Consider the following 19594-nt stretch of genomic DNA (forward strand, 5'->3'; position numbering starts at 1 on the left):
AGAAGGGCCTGTGTCTGCTGCACATCCGAAGGATGAGTGTTCTCAGTGTTGGCATAGAGTTTACCTGGTGGGGTAGTGCAGGGCAGGACAAGCCGTGCATCTTCCCCCTCATGGGTCCCGAGCGCAAGGGCGTCTTGGCTTGGCTCAGCCGGAAAAGCATGCGACACTTGACCTCCGGGTTGTGAGCCCAGGCTCCAAGTTGGGTGGAGAGATTACTTAAATAAACTTTAAAAAAAAAGGGGGGGGGGAACGGGGGAGTCTTGGGCGCCCCGAATGCAATCCCAGAAAGGGTGGAGCCAGGCCCTGGAAAGGCGGGGCTGGGCTGCGGGGCGGATGTTCAAACCTGGTGGCGGCGGAAGCGTGGCACTTGCGGGGCAAGATGGCGGCGCCCAGGCGATTCTAGAGGAAGTAAGGGTCTGCGCTAGAGGGACGGATTTCAGGGTTCCCCGGGGGAGGACTCTGGGGTAGGGTATCCAGCTTCCTTGTTGGAGCCTCCCTGAATGTATCTGCTCTGCACTGGAGTAGCCGCGGCCTCTTCGGTGTGGAGATCCCGGCCGCGGCCCACCATCAGCGGGCTGCATAGGCTGGGATCCGGTGATTTCTTTGCTGACTCGAGTGGTCCGGGAGTGTCCGCGACCGCAGAGCCCTAGGGGCAGTTGTGAGGCCCGACAGTGTACAAGTCTTGTACTTCTTTGGTGAAATTTATTCCTAAGAGTTTTTGTTCTTTCTGATGCGATTGTCAGTGACATTGTTTTCTTAATTTCATTTCCTGATTGTTCTTTTTGCTGGTATATAAAAATACAGATGATTTTTATATGTTGTTTTTTATAGCCCAAGGTTTTGTTGTTGTTGTTGTTGTTGTTGTTGTTGTTTTTGCTTAATAATTTGAACACCTTTAGGCCAGACATGTTCTCTCCAGTTTGATACAGAATCATTCCTCCTTGGTATGACATTTATCTGCCTGTCTCCTGATGGCATTTTTCTTAGGTTCCCTACAGCTGTTCCTGAAAATGTTTGTCATCCACAGATTGTAAACAACCTTAAGTCGGCAATAAACTTTGTTGTTAGGCTGGTGACATCAGGGAGGGCTATATAGGGAGGGAATGGCAGTAAGGTATGAATGAGAAGAAATGAGTTGATGTGAACCCAAGAAAAGAGTTGTCTCTGATACACAATAAAGAGAATCAGGATTCGCTTGCAGAGGGCTATCAACTTTATTGCTTGTAGGTGTGAATGAGAGAGAATCACCACACCAAAGCAGTGCTGGAAAGAGTTGCTCTAGAGAGGCAGCTGGAGTGTCAAGATGCTGTCCAGACCAAAGCCAGGGGAGTCAGAGGTGGACCTGCTGCGTTTCCAGAGTCAGTTTCTTGCAGCTGGTGCGGCTCCAGCAGTACAACTGGTGAAGAAAGGAAGTAGGAGAGGTGGCGACACTAACCTGGACCATCCTCTGCTACAAGATCATCGGGATGTGGTGACGCTGGACAGTGAGTGGTTGTGGGTGTCAGGCTGAGGAACGAGAGAGGATATGACCTGAACGTCCTCTCCCTCTTCCTGATGTGGTTGGATTTTTCCCCGTCATTATTTCAGACACTGCATAATCTCTGTTGCTGCAGCCCCATTTTACACATGCAGGAACTAAGGTTCACAGAGCTTAAATATCTTGCCCAAGGTGACACAGCTTGAGCCGGCCCCACAGCAACTGCCTTTCTTTCTTTGGCTTCCTCCTGCCCTCAGTCTCTTCCTGGAAAGGTGTGGGTATCCTCACATCTGAGGTTTTTTTTCTTTCCCAGATCTCCCAGATTTGCCCCCAGCTTTGGTTCCTGCTCCCCCGAAGAGAGCCAGACCCAGCCCTGGCCGTCCCCCGCCTGAACATGAGGATCCTGAAGAGAGGCTGAACAGGCACGATCAACACATCACTGCTGTCTTGACTAAGATCGTTGTGCGTCTCACCCTTGTTTAGTAGGACAAGTTTTCCTAGGACAGCAAGGATATTTGGGTAGGGGTGGTGAGCCTTAGGAGTAGAGGGTGATTCAGAAAGGTGGGACTTTATTCCCCCTGCAGTCAGTTTGGGGTCTGCTTTAGAAACACTGTCCCCTAAGAAGCAAAGTGGGTCCATTTCTCCCTAGAGAGAGACTCTAGTCATACAGAATTGGGGCTAGGGGGATAGTGTCCAGTCTGGGGAAAGCTTGATATCTTCACTACTTTGTGCTTTGTTGCTGCAGGAACGAGATACAAGTTCAGTGGCTGTGAATCTGCCTGTGCCCAGTGGTGTTGCTTTCCCTCCTGTGTTCCATCGCTCACAGGAGAGACAGGTAGGCATGGTGCTTAGATGGTGCTTAGGGGACATTCAGATGAGCCTTATAGTGCCTCTTCCTTTTTTTTTTTTTTAATGTTTATTTATTTTTTTGAGATAGAGACAGAGAATGTGAGCCAAGGAGGGGCAGAGAGAAAGGGAGAGAGAGAATCTTAAGCAGACTCCGTGCTATCAACACAGAGCCTGATACGGGCTTGTGGGGCTGAGACTCACAAAATGTGAGTGAGATCATGACCTGAGCTGAAAGCAAGAGTCTGGCACTTAACCAACTGAGCTACCCAGATGCCCCATAGTGCACCTTCCTCAGGCAGAGAATCTGAATAATGATAAGCAACCCTCTTGTTAAAGCAGCACCATGCTAAGCACTTTACACGCGTTACTTAGTGCTCATAACAGCCGTGTAAGGTAGGTATCATTATCCCCATTTCCAGGTGAGGAAACTGAGACCCTGAAAAGATAAATAACTTGTCCAACACCACACATCTAATAGATACAGGAGCCAGAAATCCAACCCAGATTTGTCAGACTTCAAGGCCTGTCCTATAGAGCACTGCTTTTTCTGAGAACTAGGGTTGTGACCCTTGGAGATTAAGCAAGACCCTTTTATCCCTTTGTTCTAGTGGCCTTAGTGTAAAGGGTTTGAGAAGAGGACCGGGTAAGGAGCATCAGTCACCTGGGTTTTCTTTTTGCCCATAGGGGAAGTCAGCAACATCTGGTAAGAGAAGCATCTTTGCCCAAGAAATTGCAGCAAAGAGAGTGTCTGAAGCTAGGGTCCCACCAGTTAGAGAAGTTGTGTCTACCCTGGATCCACTAGAGGGTAAGCTGAGGTTGAGGAGGCTTGGGCTCGGTCTTTTTCTAATACACAATCATAGAGTCACCTTTGGGTATGTGCCTTCTCCCCCTCAAATATGAAGGCATATTTATTTATTTTGTGGGGGGAGGGAGAGGGAGAGAGAGGGAATCTTAAGTAGTCTCCACCCAGTGCAGAGCCCAACATGGGGCTCAATCTCAGGACCGTGAGATCATGATCTGAGCTGAAATCAAGAGTCAGACACTTAACCAACTGAGCCACCCAGGCGACCCAGGAAGGCACATTTAAGTGGCATTTGAGCCATCTGAAGAGGAAGCTGTCCCTTATCCCTACATACAATATTGGGTATGGATGGCTTGGGTCCACATCTGAGTCTTAGGTGCAGGGACAGTGCAGGCCATTATTCGGCTCTAGGAAAAAGGAAGGAGTCAGAGATATCTGGCAGGGACTATAAAATAAAGATAAAGGCCAAGATTCCTTTAATGATGCAAATTATTAACAGAAGAGCTGGAGGCAGGCTTCTGGAGGCAGATGACTGGACATCTAAGAGAAGAGTCAGAAAGTAGGATATTTCTTAGGGAAACATCCCTCAGAAAGGGGAAAAATGAGTGGAGAGGTCACCACCCAGCCCAGCCTATGTTTGTGTTGTGGGGGTGTGGGCTGTGGGGAAATCTTTGCCTGGGAAATCTCTGGGGCCTCCCTCTGTCTCCAGGACTAACGGGATTAGGCTTGGGTGAGGCAGTGAAACTAATCATACACTTCTTCCAGGTGCTGCATCCTGTGAGGCACTCACACCTAGGGAGCAGGGCTACCAGCTTCCATGGGGCAGCCACAGCTTCCAGGGACCCAATCTAGTCACAGGGAAGGGGCTCAGGAGCCAGGACGCTGAGCAGGAAGCCCAGACCATCCATGAAGAGAACATAGCAAAACTACAAGCCATGGCTCCTGAAGAGATCCTGCAGGAACAGCAGCGGCTGCTAGCTCAGCTCGGTATGGCATATCAGTCTTTGCAGCCGAGGCCAGGCTAGGAAGGGACTGCCACTTATTAATGAAGGCTTACTGTGTATGCCAGGCTTTTTGCTGAGTACTTGAATGCATTATTTCATTCTGTCCTCGAATGGTTCCTGTAAGTACTAATTTCATTTACTTACGAAAAGAAACTGAGTCTCATAACTTGAAGAAATTCTCCCTCAGGTCATATGGCTGGTAAAAAACATGGATGAGATGTAAACCTAGGTCTGTGAGGTCTGACAGTCCCTGCTCTTAACCACTATACTGTGTGTCCTGTACTACTCTAGTGTAACGTACTCTAATATACCGTAGTTATGCTCTATCTAGTACGGCTATGACATGTTCTATTATATGACACTCAACTCTGCTATACCTCCCTCCTAGTTTCTATTTACCAAAACAGTAGCACCAAGTCAGTCTTGTTCCAAAGTGTGTATCTAGCACCTTAATAGAGCATACATAGATTAGGTTTCAGTAAATATTTGTGTGTAAATAAATTAGCTAAAAGAGAGAGGAACTGTTCCCCTAAATGCCTTCTCTTTGGCCCTAGTCAACATTCATTCATTTATCCACAGCCACTTACTTTGGGCCTCTGATCTGGAGCCAAGCACTGGGATAGGTGGAAACCTGGACCAGGGGACTGTGAAAGATGGAGAGAAGGGTGGGTGGGCAGGTCCTAGGGACAGGTATGGGTCATTGAAGCCCCAAGAGAGCCCAGGGGGTTCAGGCCAGGAGGAGGAAATGGCTTGTCCTGGCCTTGGCACTCATAGGCAGGCAACATTCAGCAGGTGTCAGGTCTGTACAAGGCTGGGGAGGATCCACCAACACCCACTGTCCCTTCCATCCTCTTCCCTAGATCCCAACTTGGTTGCCTTCTTGAGGTCCCACAGCCATGTCCATGAGCAAGCAGGAGAGAAAGCCACAGAGGAGCAGAGACCAGGAGGACCCTCTGTTGAGTTCACTGGAGAGGAACCCATTGTGCCAACTTCTCCAAGTGAGCCCAGGCAGGAAGATGAGCTGGAGCCAGAAGCCCCAGGTTTGGAAAAAGGGGTACATCTTTTGGGGAATAAAAGTAGAGGGAAGTATCCCTTCTAGGCTTGGCAGATGGGAAAAGAAGAGAATCTTCTCTGTCCTTGACATCTAACATTAATCTTCCATTATCATCTGGAAATCAGTCTTCATTTGCTGATGCATATATTTTTCCTGCATATGCTTCCTGTTTTCTTGCTTTGTTGCCACTCCTTCTCAATCTTCCCTGGTAAGCAGCAGCAGGGCATGATGGCTGAATGGCCCCTCCCCCTGCAGATCATCTCCAGCCTGCCTTTGCAAGAATTGCCCCAGCTCTGGCTCTAGCCACCCTACAGTTTTCTGCCTCTGCTGTCAGTGTTATGAGCAAGATGGCAGGGCCAGGGTGATGATGGGAGAAGAGTTTGACACAGGCCTTACGAACATGCCAGACCCAAAGCAGAGAGGCCAGTGGGAGCACTCATTTCCCAGGACCTGGATTATTTTATTAGTGATTAACAAATGAAGAAATCGAATTATGGAAGCCAGGAGCCTCCTGCCCCTCCATGAGCTCCAGGCCAGCTGAGCAGGTCGGGTGGGGGGGAGGGGGGAAGCAGGGGGGTGTCTTGGGTGTGTGTTTCTGTATCTTGCCCTGCAGAAGCAGGATAGCTGTCCCTCATTGCCCACTCCCCTGCTTCTTGAGAAGGTCGGTACTAGACAGTTGAGAGCTATGTTGTCCCTGATATATGTGGTCTTCCCTTCTTCCTCTGCTCCCTCTCTTTCCTCTTCCTTACCTCCTCCACTTTCTCTTGCCCCTCCCAGCAAATCCTTGGGATGAGCAAGGGGCTAGAGCCCTGGACTAGGTATGTTCTGCCATATCTGAGACACTTGTCCAGTTCCCAGGGGTTCTAGCTACTGGGCCATGCTACTTAACTATAGCTGAAGGCAGAGGCTGCCAGACCCTTGGGCAGAGGTGCATGTGGCAACCGCTGGGTGATGGCCAGGACCCTAGTGGACCACCGAGCTGAGCCCCTTAGGGTTTACTACTCTGCTTCCATCTTCCTAGCTCTGGCACCACCTGTGACGCCCCACAAAGAATGGCTGCACATGGACACTGTGGAGCTGGAGAAGCTCCAGTGGACCCAGGACTTGCCCCCACTCCGGCGGCAGCAGACGCAGGAGGTGAGGAGGGCCAGCTGACCTACAGGGGGTGGAGTGGGCCGGAAATGGGGCTGGGGCTCTTGCACCCAGGACTCAGGCCATTTTCTTCCCCAGAGCTGGAGAAGCATTTCTCCTTTGCGCTCCTCCTCCTCTCCCACCACCCTGCCTGGCCCCTGGGGCCAAAGAAGTTCCATTTCCACTCAGGCATAGAGTCAGGACCAGAGGCCCGGGAGATGGGTGAGGAGTGGGTATGGGTAAGTTGCTGCATCCCCACCCTATAGTCTTCTTTCTCTTCCCGTTAGAGGATGCAGGCCCGATTTAGTCTTCAGGGAGAGCTTCTGGCCCCTGATGTGGACCTGCCCACCCATCTGGGCCTGCACCACCATGGAGAAGAGGCAGAGGTGAGGCATGGGGCCCAGGGAAGACTGGGCAGCTCTTGGCAAATGGAAAAGGACCTCTGGTCAATTGCCTCGGACCTTCTGTGTACTCTATTCCAGTTCTCAGCCTTGGTGTCCATAGGTTATTGGGCTCAAAATGTTTCTCCTCATTCCTTCATATTCCGGTCAGTTTGCCTGAACTTGACAGTTCTATGTCGCCTCGTCTGAGGCTTTCTAAAGGAGAGCCTTGCTCCCTCTTACCTGCTCAGTCACCATGTCTTCCACTCTCTCAGCCATGCCATCTGTCCCTCATGGGACTGCCATACTGATTCCCTCTGGCCCTGCTCAGGCTGTGCCGTGCGTCGGAAAGTTTCCTGGCTCTCTTCTGCTCACAGAATAGTCTTGGCTCTTTAGCCTGGCAAGACAGTCCTCCCACCCTCTATCCCCGCTGCTCCTATAGCTCTGCCTTCCTCTCTCCTGCGCTATTCTGGAGCCCACTTGCCATGTAGGCCGTGTGCTCAAGGACCTCCAGGGCTTATTCTTCAGGCCATCAAAGCTCTACCCAGCCACTGAGACCTCATCACTTTTCCAGGTCCCCCTTCTCTCTCTCTCTCTCTCTCTCTCCTCTTCTCTTGTAAATTAAACACTGATTACTGAATTCTTCCCTATCTGCCTTATGGCATGGTTGCTCGTATGCAAGTCCCATCTTCTTTACCAGTTTGAGGATCCATGGAGAGCAGAGGCAAGAGATATCACTTACTTATCTTAGCCTTCCCCTGGACAACTAAGTCAGTGCCTGGAATGGAGGCATTTCTGTGTATTGGTTGGGGTGCTGCCCTGTGTCCTGGCTGCTGATTTCTTGTCCCTGCCCCAGAGAGCGGGATACTCCCTGCAGGAGCTGTTCCACCTCACGCGCAGCCAGGTATCCCAGCAGAGAGCACTAGCGCTGCATGTGTTGGCCCAGGTCATCAGCAGGGTGAGTGGACTGCTGGCCGGTCCTGCCTGTCCCCACGCCTCCTCCCCCAACCATAGACTTCCCCACCTCCTGCCCTTTTCATTCTGGCCCCATAGCCCATACACCAACTCTCTCTGGGGCAGACTGGGAATGGGATAAACCCAGGGTCATAGGTGGGCAAGTGAAGGGTTTAGGACAAAGACTCTAACTTCTACATCTTCAGCAAAGTTTTATCCTATCCCCAAGGCCCAGGCTGGCGAGTTTGGGGACCGGCTAGTGGGCAGTGTCTTGCGCCTCCTCTTGGATGCTGGCTTCCTCTTCTTGCTGCGCTTCTCCCTGGATGACAGAGTGGACGCAGTCATTGCAGCTGCCGTCCGGGCTCTTCAGGCTCTGCTGGTAGCCCCTGGAGATGAGGTACAACACAGATAGGAGTAGAGCTTTGAGGCATCAGCGTTCCTACTCCTGTTGCTGGACATGCCCTCACTGCCAAGGCTTTGCCAGGCAGAGCAGAGAATGGGTTGGCAGCACCACTGCCTTCTTCTACGGGCCCCAAAGCCCAGCAGCCTTGCCTTTCTGTTCTGGGTGGGTGGCTGCTGCTGCTGCTTTTTCTGGGCCTGACTCCTTCCTCTTCTTCCCACACCTTTCTCTCTCCTATGTCAGGAACTCCTCGATAGCTCCTTCTCCTGGTACCATGGAGCTTTGACATTTCCTCTGATGCCCAGCCAGGAGGACAGGGAGGACGATGAGGATGAAGATGAAGAGGCCCCAGCAGAAAAAGCAAAAAGAAAGAGCCCTGAGGAAGGAAACCGGCCTCCATCTGACCTGGCCCGACATGACATCATCAAGGTAAAATGCTGGGGCAGCTGAGCTGCACCTGTCGCATGACCTCGAAGCGAGCACATCTTAGGCAAGAGGGGTCATCAAGGCCTGGGGCTCAGTTGCTTTTGGCACTGGGTTTATCTCTCTGATCACCAGGGGCTTCTGGCTACCAACCTGCTGCCACGGCTGCGCTATGTGCTAGAGGTGACCTGCCCAGCCCCTTCTGTGGTCCTTGATATCCTGGCTGTGCTCATCCGTCTGGCCCGGCATTCCCTGGAGTCAGCCACAAGGGTAAGAATGAGAAGGAGACAAGGAATGCACAAAGAGCCTAGCTGACCCCATTGCTGACCCTCAGCCTCCCTACTTCCCTACTTCCCTTTTCTTCCTGACCCCCACAGGTCCTGGAGTGCCCTCGACTAATAGAGACCGTGGTTCGAGAGTTCCTGCCCACCAGCTGGTCCCCCTTGGGGGTGGGGCCTGTCCTCAGTTTACACAAAGTGCCCTGTGCCACTGCCATGAAACTACTTCGTGTCCTGGCCTCGGCTGGTAGGAATATTGCTGCCCGGCTGGTGAGCAGGACAAAGGTCGAGGGATGAGGGGCTTAACACAGGGCTGGGTTGGGGGCTAAGCATGGCCTCTGGACTCTGGGTAACTCGCTCATGCCATCTTCCTTTTCTGATCTCTGATCCAGTTGCTTAGAAATGCTGTAGGAACCACCAGCCAGAAACCTAGTCATCTAGATTATAGTGTATCCTATAGGCCTACTTGTGCTTTCGTTAACTGATGGGCCCAGACCAGAAGAGCCACTTACAGATGGGTGGCCATCACCCATAGCCGAGTAGCCCTAGAAAAGGGGTCCAGCAGGTGCTTGCTAAAATGAAGGGGGGGAGGGGCAGAGAGGGAAGGAAGGTGGAGTGGGAGGGAGGGATGGATGAGACAGTTTCATCCTGGTCCAGAGTTAAGACCCTGTAGCATGAGAGTGGCCTGGAACAGGGTTGAGTTGAGCCAGTCTCCATAGTAAGAGAACCTGAGGCTACTTGGGCTCCCTGCTGATTGTGATGTTCAGACTCTCTGCCCTCTCACCCTCAGCTGAGCAGCTTTGATCTCCGGAGCCGCCTGTGCCGCTTTATAGCAGAGGCTCCCCAGGAAATGGCCTTGCCCCCAGAGGAAGCTGAGATGCTGAGCACTGAGGCCTTCCGTTTGTGGGCTGTGGCTGCCTCCTATGGCCAGGGTAGTGACCTTTACAGGTGAGGAGAGACAAGAGTAGGCTCTCTTACAGACCTCTCCGGTTCTGCACTCTGGCCTAATCTGATGACTCAGCCTTGCTCAAGGTTTCAAGCTCAGAGGGAGGCTGAGGATGAGGAAGAGGGGATTCTGGGAGGAATGAAGAAGGCTTGGGGGCCAGGACTAGCCAGAGGACAGTAGAAAAAAGCCGAGTTAACCACATTCTGTGCACAACAGCCTTAGTAGCTTGGTGAAATCAGATTTAAATCCCTTGTTGGAAGGAAGCCTGGAAGGTCTACCCTCGTTCCCTTCAGCCTCCAGCCTTCCTTCCCTCTGAAGCCTTCCAAGAGTGCCCAGCCCTGGAGCCTCTTTCTCCCGAGCCTCTTTAACCAAACTGCAGGTCCTTGGGGCAGTGCCTTGCTTTGTGTCATGTGTCTCCATGTCCAGTGTCTTTGGACACTGAAAGGCAATAATCATTCTCCCCCAGGGAGCTATACCCAGTGCTGATGCGGGCCCTGCAGGCTGTGCCAGAGGAGCTCAGCACCCAGCCCCCTCAGCCCCTGTCTGTGCAGCGGATAGCCTCCTTGCTCACTCTGCTCACCCAGCTGACCCTGGCAGCCAGTAGCACTGTCCCTGAGTCCAGCAGGTACGTTATAGCTCTGAGCTTCAGGACAGGTGGGAGCACTCCTCCAGAGTGAGAGGGTGGGTAGACCTTATGGAGGAGTCAAGGCAGCCAGACCTTGACTGTGACCCCTTTGGCACTCCTGTAGTGACTCTGCTGAGGCCAGTCTGTCGGCCACCCCTTCCTTGATCACTTGGACACAGGTGTCCGGGCTCCAACCCCTTGTGGAGCCCTTTCTAAGACAGACCTTGAAGTTGCTGCCCAGATCTGAGAATTGGCATGCTCTAGGCCCAGTGCCCACTGCCTGCCTACTCTTCCTGGATGCATACTACCAGGCCTGGAGCCAGCAGGTGAGTGTTGCCTGCCTACTTCCTCCATATCCTGGGCGCCTGCCCCCATCTTAACACACCACCCTGTGTCTCCCTCTGTCTCGACCTCTCCACTCCTACCTCCCCATTCCACTTTTTCCTATTCTCCGCCTTTTCCCTCCCACCTTCCTCTTTCTGCTTCCATATCCATTGGAGCTGTCAGGGAGCTGTGTTGGTGGGAACCAGAGAACCCCAAGCAGCAGCTCTGTCTCCCTGGAGACTTCATGCTCTGAGGACAGAGGGTGTCGGGGCAACCTCAGGGTCTTTTCTCTCTCCAGAAGGGTCAGAAGGCAGAAGCCTACAAACACTGACTCTTGGGCTCTTGGAAGTTATGGGCTTGGCCTGGGTACACAGGGTCTAGGAGAATGCATCTCCTTTTGCTGTCAGCTCATTGAGCCCCTTGGTCTTCTAGCCAAGCCTGTGCCCAGGGGATTGGCTTCAGGATATGGAGCGCCTGTCAGAGGGGCTGCTGCTACCCTTACTGCACCCACCCACTCTGGGCAGCCTGTGGGATTCTCTTGGGTATGTAGTGTGCGTGTGTGTGGTTGGGAGGTGGGGGCAGTTGGGAGGAGGCCATTTGACTCCCTGTGGGACTCCTAGATCTAGCTCCCTGGTCCACCCCAAGTAGAACTTCTCAGCCTGAAGGAAACCTGAGTCCCTAGCAAGCAGCACTTGAGGGCTCTAAGGAATGTGGGTACTGGTCCATATAGCCAGGTTCCTGTGGGCCTTGGTCGCAGACCAAGCAGCTCTTTTCTAGCCTGGTGTACATCAGGCCAGAGCCCCCCTCAGCTTCTTCATTCTGCCTCCAGGTGCTGCTCCCCTCTCTGCAACCCGCAGTCCTGTGTTCCGGCCCCTGAAGCTCTCCCCAGCCTGGTGTCACTGGGCTGCACAGGAGGACGCCCCTCTCTCAGTCTGGCTGGCTCAGCCTCACCCTTCCCGTTCCTCACTGCCCTCCTGTCTCTCTTCAACACCTTGGCCCGGATCCACAAGGGGCTTTGTGGCCAGGTGAGACATAGGCACCTGGTTAGGGGTTGGAGGCTGGGGTGGAGGGGCAAGATAGGAGTCAGAACAAAAGGGTGAGGGTATCACTTGAGGCAGAAAGGTCTCTCTTGCCAGCACCCATTTCTCTGAGTTTGGCTGGGGAGGGGGCAGCTACCTGGGGAACTTCAGGAGAGAGATCAAAGTCACTTTAGATCTGAACAAGTTTGCTTTCCTCCAGCTGGCTGCCATATTGGCTGCCCCAGGACTCCAGAACTACTTCCTCCAGTGTGTGGCTCCTATGGCTGCCCCACAACTCACTCCCTTCTCTGCGTGGGCCTTGCGCCATGAGTACCACCTACAGTACCTGGCACTCACCCTGGCCCAGAGAGCGGTGGGTATGCCCCAGCCCCCTCTCCACCTCTGTCCACAACCCTCCCATAATCCCCACCCCTGCAGTTCGTCCCATCTAGATGTGCCCAGGATCTGTACCCTTCAGTATATATCCTCTTTGCATGGACTCTCACTTCCCCTTGCTCTGTCCCCTCTCACATCCCACCCACCCTCCTACCCCTTGCTCTTCTGTTCATAGGCAACAGTCCAGCCAGTTCTGGCCGTCAATGCCGCTCTCCATCATAGTATGGTGTTGGCCCTGCTGAGCCGACTGCTACCTGGAAGTGAGTACCTCGCCCATGAGCTACTGCTGAGCTGTGTATTCCGTCTGGAGTTCCTCCCGTAAGTCCAGGGTTGGTGACATCAACTCAGCCCTTTGAGAGGCTGTTGTGGCTATTGACAGAGCAGCCCTGAGTTTGGAGCTAGAACACCTGGGTTTAATCCTCTTTCTTGCATGGATTGTACTTCACCTATTGGAGCTTCCATTTTCTCATCAGTAAAGTGAGGATGAAGATATCCATGTTAGAGAATTATAATGTGATTTCAGTGTGACTGTATGGCTAAAAACAGGTGCATAAACTAGCTATACTTGAGTAATAGCTAACAGTTACTGAGTGCTAACTTTGCATCTGGCATCTCCTTAAGTATCTGTATTTTAAGTGTTTCACTTGTACTATGAGATAAGTATTGTTATCATCCCCATTTTCCTATGAGGAAACTGAGGCACAGAGAAGCTGCCCCTAAGCAGCTGACTTTAGTATCCATTAGGGGAACAGGGAGGAGCAGGATTGGACCTAGGAACCTCTGGGAAGCCCTGGAGAGCTGGCATGGTGTTCAGAGTGCCGTGGTTCAAACCCTCATTTTTGGCTTTTGGGTTCTATTGCAGGGAAAGAGCATCAGGTGGTCCAGAGGCAGCTGACTTCTCTGATCGGCTGTCCTTAGGGAGCGGCAGGGACTCTGCGTGTGGGCGAGGGGCTCTGCTGGTTCAGGCCTGCCAGGACCTCCCCAGCATCCGCAGCTGCTACCTGACCCACTGCTCACTGGCCCGAGCCAGCCTACTAGCGTCTCAGGCCTTGTACCGAAGGGAGCTACGGCAAATCCCAGCCCTGCTGCTCCCTGTGCCTAAGGAGCCACTGCTGCCCACCGACTGGCCTTTCCTGCCATTGATCCACCTCTACCACCAGGCCTCAGACACGCCCTCAGGACTTCCTCCTGCTGACACAGTAGGCACAGCTATGCGGGCTCTGCAGTGGGTGCTCGTCTTGGAAAGCTGGCGCCCCCAGGCCCTCTGGGCTGTGCCGCCTGCTGCCCGCCTGGCACGGCTCATGTGTGTGTTCCTGGTAGACAGTGAGCTGTTCCGGGAAACCCCAATACAACGTCTGGTGGCAGCTCTCCTTGCCCGGCTCTGCCAGCCTAAAGTCCTGGCAGACCTCAAGCTGGATTGTCCGCTTCCTGGCCTGACATCTTTCCCTGACCTCTATGCCAACTTCCTGGAGCATTTTGAGGCTGTCTCTTTTGGGGACCATCTCTTTGGAGCTCTGGTTCTCCTTCCCCTGCAGCGTCGGTTCAGTGTCACTTTGCGCCTCGCCCTCTTTGGGGAGCATGTGGGAGCCTTGCGAGCTCTGGGCCTGCCTCTGACCCAGGTACTTTCTCAAGCCCAGCACAGCCTGTACTGTACTGGCCTTCCTGTACTGGGCCTTGGGGGTGGTCCTGAGCAGTGGGGAGCTTTGGTGGCCCTCAGGTTCCTTATCTCACTTCTTGGGGATTTTGAGGAGATTAAAAGACTCCACGAAAGGGGTTTAACAGAGTATCTGGCATACAGTACATATTGGATATTATTAACAAGCTACAGCTCGTTGTTCATGTTGCTACAACCTAGATAAGAGACGTGCTACAAACTAACATAGTTCAAAGTTATTCAGATTTTAGATGTTAGGTCAGGATTCAGAAAAGGGAAATATCAAAGTGGGCTTCCCATAAGCAGAAGGCTTTGGGGAAGAGTGAAGATTGACCTGGGCACTGAAGGTTGGATAGAATTTGGATTGTTGAGGATGAAGGACAGAATGTACCTAGTGGAGGGGCGCCTGGGTGACTCATTTGGTTAAGTGCCTCTTGATTTCAGCTCAGGTCATGATCTCACAGTTGTGAGATCTAGCCCTCTGTTGAGTGTGGAGTCTGCTTGGGGTTTTCTCTCTCTCTCTCTCTCTCTCTCTCTCTCTCTCCCTCTCTCTCTTTCTCTCCCAACTCACAAGGTCTCTCTCAAAAAGTAAAAGAATGTACCTAGTGGAATAGCATCAGCAAAAGCTCAGAGGCAGGAAAGAGTAGAACAGGGTAGGAAGAGGGAGGAGTCTAGAACAGATTTTAGTTTAAAATCTTGGAAACAAGGCTAATAAAATCTTAGAGGACCTCAAAAATCAGGCTAAGGGTTAAACTTATAAGCTGTAGAGAGTTACTATTTTTTTAAGGTTTGAGTTTTTATTTTCATTATATCTTATTCTGGTAAACTTTGTGTTTAATTTTTTCTAATGTTTATTTATTCTTGAGAGAGAGAGAGAGAGACAGAGCACAGGTGGGGGAGGGGCAGAAAGAGAGGGAGACACAGAAAATGAAGCAGGCTCCAGGCTCTGAGCTGTCAGCACAGAGCCTGATTCGGGGCTCGAATTCACAGACTGCGATATCATGACCTGAGCTGAAGTTGGATGCTTAACTGACTGGGCCATCCAGGCACCCCTAAACTTTTTTTTTAAAGTTTATTTATTCTGGGGCGCCTGGGTGGCGCAGTCGGTTAAGCGTCCGACTTCAGCCAGGTCACGATCTCGCGGTCCGTGAGTTCGAGCCCCACGTCAGGCTCTGGGCTGATGGCTTGGAGCCTGGAGCCTGTTTCCAATTCTGTGTCTCCCTCTCTCTCTGCCCCTCCCCCGTTCATGCTCTGTCTCTCTGTCCCAAAAATAAATAAAAAACGTTGAAAAAAAAAATTTTAAAGTTTATTTATTTTGAGAGAGAGTGAGAGAGTGAGCAGGCAAAGGTCAGAGAGAGATGGAAAGAGAGGGAATCCCAAGCAGGCTCCACACCATCAGCAGAGACCCCGATGTGGGGCTCGAACTCATGAACCAAGAGATCATAACCTGAGCCAAAATCAAGATTTGGGCAATTAACAGAATAGGTGCCCTATTCTGGTAAGCTTTAAATATTTTAATAAATACATTTACCATGTATATAAAATATAAGTATTTTATATAAAAAAACAAAAAAAATACATTTTTAAGGATTAGTCTTTTTATGTACATATATATTTTTATAAAATTGGGATCCCTGCATAATGTTTTCTTCATTTAATTTTCTTCATTTAAGTTAATATTACATAATAAGCATTTCCCAATCATTAAATATTCTAAGAAATCAACATTTTTTACTATGTAATAATTCATTGTGTAGGTGCATCTGTTTATTTTATCAACCCCTTGGTGGGCATGAAAATTGTTTCTAATTTTCTGCTATTTGAAGTAACACTATGACAAATACCACTGGAGGTAAACCTTATCTCTTTCTTTCATAATCATTTTTTTATGTTTGTTAATTTTTTTTAATTTAATTTTTTTATTTTTTAAAATTTATATCCAAATTAGTTAGCATATAGTGCAACAATGATTTCAGGAGTAGATTCCTTAGTACCCCTTACCCATTTAGCCCATCCCCCCTCCCTCAACCCCTCCAGCAACCCTCAGTTTGTTCTCCATATTTATGAGTCTCTTCTGTATCATCCCCCTCCCTGTTTTTATATTATTTTTATTTCCCTTCCCTTATGTTCATCTGTTTTGTCTTTTAAAGTCCTCATGAGTGAAGTCATGATTTTTGTCTTTCTCTGACTGATTTCACTTAGCATAATACCCTCCAGTTCCATCCACATAGTTGCAAATGGCAAGATTTCATTCTTTTTGATTGCCAAGTAATACTCCATTGTATACATATACCACATTTTCTTTATCCACTCATCCATTGATGGACATTTGGGCTCTTTCCATACTTTGGCTATTATTGATAGTGCTACTATCAACATGGGGGTGCATGTGTCCCTTCGAAACAGCACACCTATATCCCGTGGGTAAATGCCTAGTAGTGCAATTGCTGGGTCGTAGGGTAGTTCTATTTTTAGTTTTTTGAGGAACCTCCATACTGTTTTCCAGAGTGGCTACACCAGCTTGCATTCCCATATGTTTGTTTATTTTTGAGAGAGAGTGCAAGCAGGGGGAGGGGCAGAAAGAGAGGGAGACACAGAATCCAAAGCAGGCTCCAGGCTCTGAGCTGTTAGTACAAAGCCTGACATGGCACTTGAATTCAAGAACCGCGAGATCATAAACTGAACAAAGTCGGATGCTTAACCGACTGGGCCACCGAGGTGCCCTAATCATTTCTTTTTTTTTTTATGTTTTTATTTTTTTAAGTAATCTCTACACCCAACGTTGGGCCCAAACTCACAATCCCAAGGTCAAGAGTCGTATGTTCCACTGACTGAGCCAGCCAGGTGCCCCTCTCATAATCCTTTCTGCATGGAATTAAGAGTGATTTTTTAGAGAGTTACTGGTCCTAAGAAAAGGAACTTTTGAAAGGTTTCATAATATAATCAAGCAGGTGAATGTGACATTTTGAAAGTTTTAGGTACATTAAAGTAGTGGTAGGCAGTAGAAATTCAGTACTGCTTCTTAGTTTCCCAGTTTTCCCAGCTTCTCAGCTCTTTAGTCTTTAACCTTGATCCTTGTGATAGACAGGAATGGATGTCTGTCCAGGACCTGATCTCTGCCCTCATGATTTGGTCCATGTGACCACCAGCCATCCACCCTGTTGTGCAGTGATAGACATTCCACCCTCACCCTCAGCATGTCTCATTCCCCCTGTCACAGTTGCCTGTGTCCTTGGAGTACTATACAGAGCCTCCTGAAGACAACCTGGCCCTCCTTCAGCTCTACTTCCGTGTCCTGGTTACTGGTGCACTCTGTGCACGCTGGTGCCCTGTACTCTATGCTGTGGCTGTGGCTCATGTCAACAGCTTCATCTTCTCCCAGGACCCAAAGAGTTCAGTAAGTTATACTGAAGGGAGGAAGGGAGACTGTGATTGAGCTGCCTTTGGGTCATCTGGGGAGGAGATGAGGGCCAGACAAGGCCAGTGATGGGTACAGCCCTTGGCCCAGTGTCCCCTGTCCCTGTTCTGCCTCTAGGACGAGGTAAAGGCTGCCCGCAGGAGCATGTTGCAGAAGACCTGGATGCTGACGAATGAGGTAGGATGGGGCACATCCTGGAGGGTGGGAAGAGAAGAGGTCTTGGGGCACAGAAATCTCAATAGGATCTCACTACCTACTTCATAAAGTTTCTGCCCCTTTTGCAGGGTCTCCGGCAGCACCTTCTCCACTATAAGCTCCCTAATCCTGCCCTCCCAGAAGGCTTTGAGCTGTATCTCCAGCTGCCCTCTCTGCGTCAGCAGTACCTCCAGAGACTGACCTCAGGGATGCTCCAAAATGGGGAATCAGAGACCTAGTATGGCTGCTACAGATGAAGAGATGGATACGTTCTCCTGGGGTTCACCAACACGGGCCTGGCCAGACAGAAGGGTTTTGTGGCTTAAGCGTGGGCAGGAGACAAGAGAGAAGGCTTGCTTTCCTGGGAGCAGGCTGTGTGAGCTTTTTTGGAGCAGAGTGAGCCCTCCCATTATATCCTGATGTCTGAAACTCAGGATCTGGTCTGTATGGAAGTGAAGGGTAACTTGCCCCTCTCTTGGAGACCAGACAAACTATGTACATGTCTCCTCCTTCCCCTGCCCCAGACCAGATACATAAATCCTGTAGATGTGTACTGAAATAAAAATTTTTTGTATCTCCTGGGAATCTGATTTGGACTGATTTCAGATGTTAGTTCAGGATTGGTATGGAGGGATGGGCTATCCTAGGGGAGAAGCTGGGCTCCTGTGAGAGATGGGAGAGCTGAAAACAGAGCCTATGTCTGGGAAAACAAAAATGTGGGTCCTGGTTCTGCAGTAGAGCTGGGCCAGAGTAATGCTCTTGGGAAGGGGTACTTCTGGAAGGACTCTGGGCAGTCCACTTGATGTATAAGTATCCTTAATGAGGTCGGCATCTTGTCTCCTTATGGTCTGTTAACTGCTATCTGAGATATGAAGAAACCGAAATCAGACTGTGCACTAGCTCTCTCTTCATCTATTTGGGCTGCTGTAACAATACCAAAGACTGAGTGCCTTATACACAACAGAAATTCATTTTTTTTTTTTAAATTTTTTTTTTCAACATTTATTTATTTTTGGGACAGAGAGAGACAGAGCATGAACGGGGGAGGGGCAGAGAGAGAGGGAGACACAGAATCGGAAACAGGCTCCAGGCTCTGAGCCATCAGCCCAGAGCCCGACGCGGGGCTCGAACTCACGGACCGCGAGATCGTGACCTGGCTGAAGTCGGACGCTTAACCGACTGCGCCACCCAGGCGCCCCCAGAAATTCATTTCTGTTCTTGGGGTTGGGAAGTTGGTCAAGATGCTGGCACAGTTGGTCTCTAGTGAGAGCCCACTTCCTGGTTCATAGACAGCCTTCACATGGTGGAAGGGAAATGAGGGTGGAACCCTCATGACCTAATCACTTTCCAGAGGCCTTGCCTCCAAATACCCTCACATTGGGTATTAGCGTTCAACCTACGAATGAGGCAGGGATGGAGGGCACAAATATTCAGTCTATTAGCGTTGTCACACAACACCCCTTCCATTGTGGACTTGAGTGGTAGTAGGTAAGGGCTGGGAAGGAGTGGGTCAAACCATGAATTCTGATTCATTGGTTCATCTCTTGATAGAGTTTTTAGGTTCTTCCATCTGAATTCTAACACTCAAGCTTTCTTAGAGTGTCATTTTCTGTGTGGAATTGCCTATAGTGTGTTTACAGGTCATCAGAGTGAGTGCAGTGTGCCCTATCAGCAGGCAGAGAGAACCCATTTCCCATAAATGGAGCTGCTGCACACAGAATTCTCCAGTAGGTTTATTAAGCAACTACTGCATCTGCAAACAGCAATAGTTCCAAACTCTTCAGGTGTGTTAAATCGATTGCTAGGCAGTACACCAGTGTTCCTGATTGGGTAGACCTAGGGTGAAACCCAAGAATTTGCATCTCTAACAAGTTCCCAGGTGGTGCTGACGCTGCTATCCAAGCCCAAACACACACTTGGAGAACCACTGGCTTACCAGAACCTTACCAAAGAAATTTTGTGACCTCATAGTAGGATACCAACAGAGCTAAATAGGGTCTGAGGACTAGAGTGTTTACAAAATCACTGTAGTGTCTTTATCTAGCACTATATACTCAGAGGCTTCACCAACTAGCTAACTACTGTCACTTCTTTTTTTCCCCAGCACTTTATATTACACACAGGCCTCAGCCTTTAAAATTAGTATTTTGGGGGGCACCTGGGCAGCTCAGTTAAGCGTCAGACTCTTGATTTCAGCTCAGGTCATGATCTCATGGTCCAGGAGTTCGAGCCCCACATTGGGCTCTGTGCTGACAGTGCAGAGCC

General features: G+C 50.4%; 1 protein-coding gene across 2 annotated transcripts; it reads left to right on the forward strand.

Annotated features, from left to right (window-relative positions):
- The first annotated feature begins 367 nt into the window (after positions 1-367).
- On the forward strand, positions 368-17914 carry RPAP1 (RNA polymerase II associated protein 1). Of its 2 annotated transcripts, XM_047075284.1 has the most exons (25): positions 368-408; positions 1228-1484; positions 1791-1939; positions 2223-2312; positions 3011-3131; positions 3894-4115; positions 4993-5172; positions 6208-6323; positions 6605-6703; positions 7554-7655; positions 7881-8048; positions 8295-8480; positions 8610-8744; positions 8852-9022; positions 9543-9700; positions 10165-10323; positions 10448-10649; positions 11080-11189; positions 11477-11672; positions 11887-12039; positions 12238-12380; positions 12925-13681; positions 16937-17113; positions 17252-17311; positions 17419-17914. In XM_047075284.1, the coding sequence occupies exons 2-25, from the start codon at positions 1304-1306 to the stop codon at positions 17566-17568; spliced, it is 4185 nt and encodes a 1394-aa protein (XP_046931240.1). In that variant the 5' UTR covers positions 368-408; positions 1228-1303; the 3' UTR covers positions 17569-17914. The 2 variants fall into 2 exon arrangements, with proteins under 2 accessions (XP_046931240.1, XP_046931241.1); XM_047075285.1 differs by lacking the exon at positions 368-408 and having other exon boundaries at positions 803-1484; positions 12925-13261.
- Positions 17915-19594: the final 1680 nt, after the last annotated feature.

The sequence above is a fragment of the Lynx rufus genome, unplaced genomic scaffold (assembly GCF_022079265.1).
Source record: "Lynx rufus isolate CCGP_SWC_20201006 ecotype Redwood Valley unplaced genomic scaffold, mLynRuf1.p SCAF_13, whole genome shotgun sequence".
In the NCBI taxonomy this organism is placed as follows: Eukaryota; Metazoa; Chordata; class Mammalia; order Carnivora; family Felidae; genus Lynx; species Lynx rufus.

Bases quoted from the DNA above. Each gene is read 5' to 3' on its own strand.
- RPAP1 (XM_047075284.1), top strand. From the start codon at position 1,304: ATGCTGTCCAGACCAAAGCCAGGGGAGTCAGAGGTGGACCTGCTGCGT. The intron at 10,324-10,447 runs GTACGTTATAGC...GCACTCCTGTAG, and splicing joins ACTGTCCCTGAGTCCAGCAG to TGACTCTGCTGAGGCCAGTC. The intron at 10,650-11,079 runs GTGAGTGTTGCC...TTGGTCTTCTAG, and splicing joins ACCAGGCCTGGAGCCAGCAG to CCAAGCCTGTGCCCAGGGGA.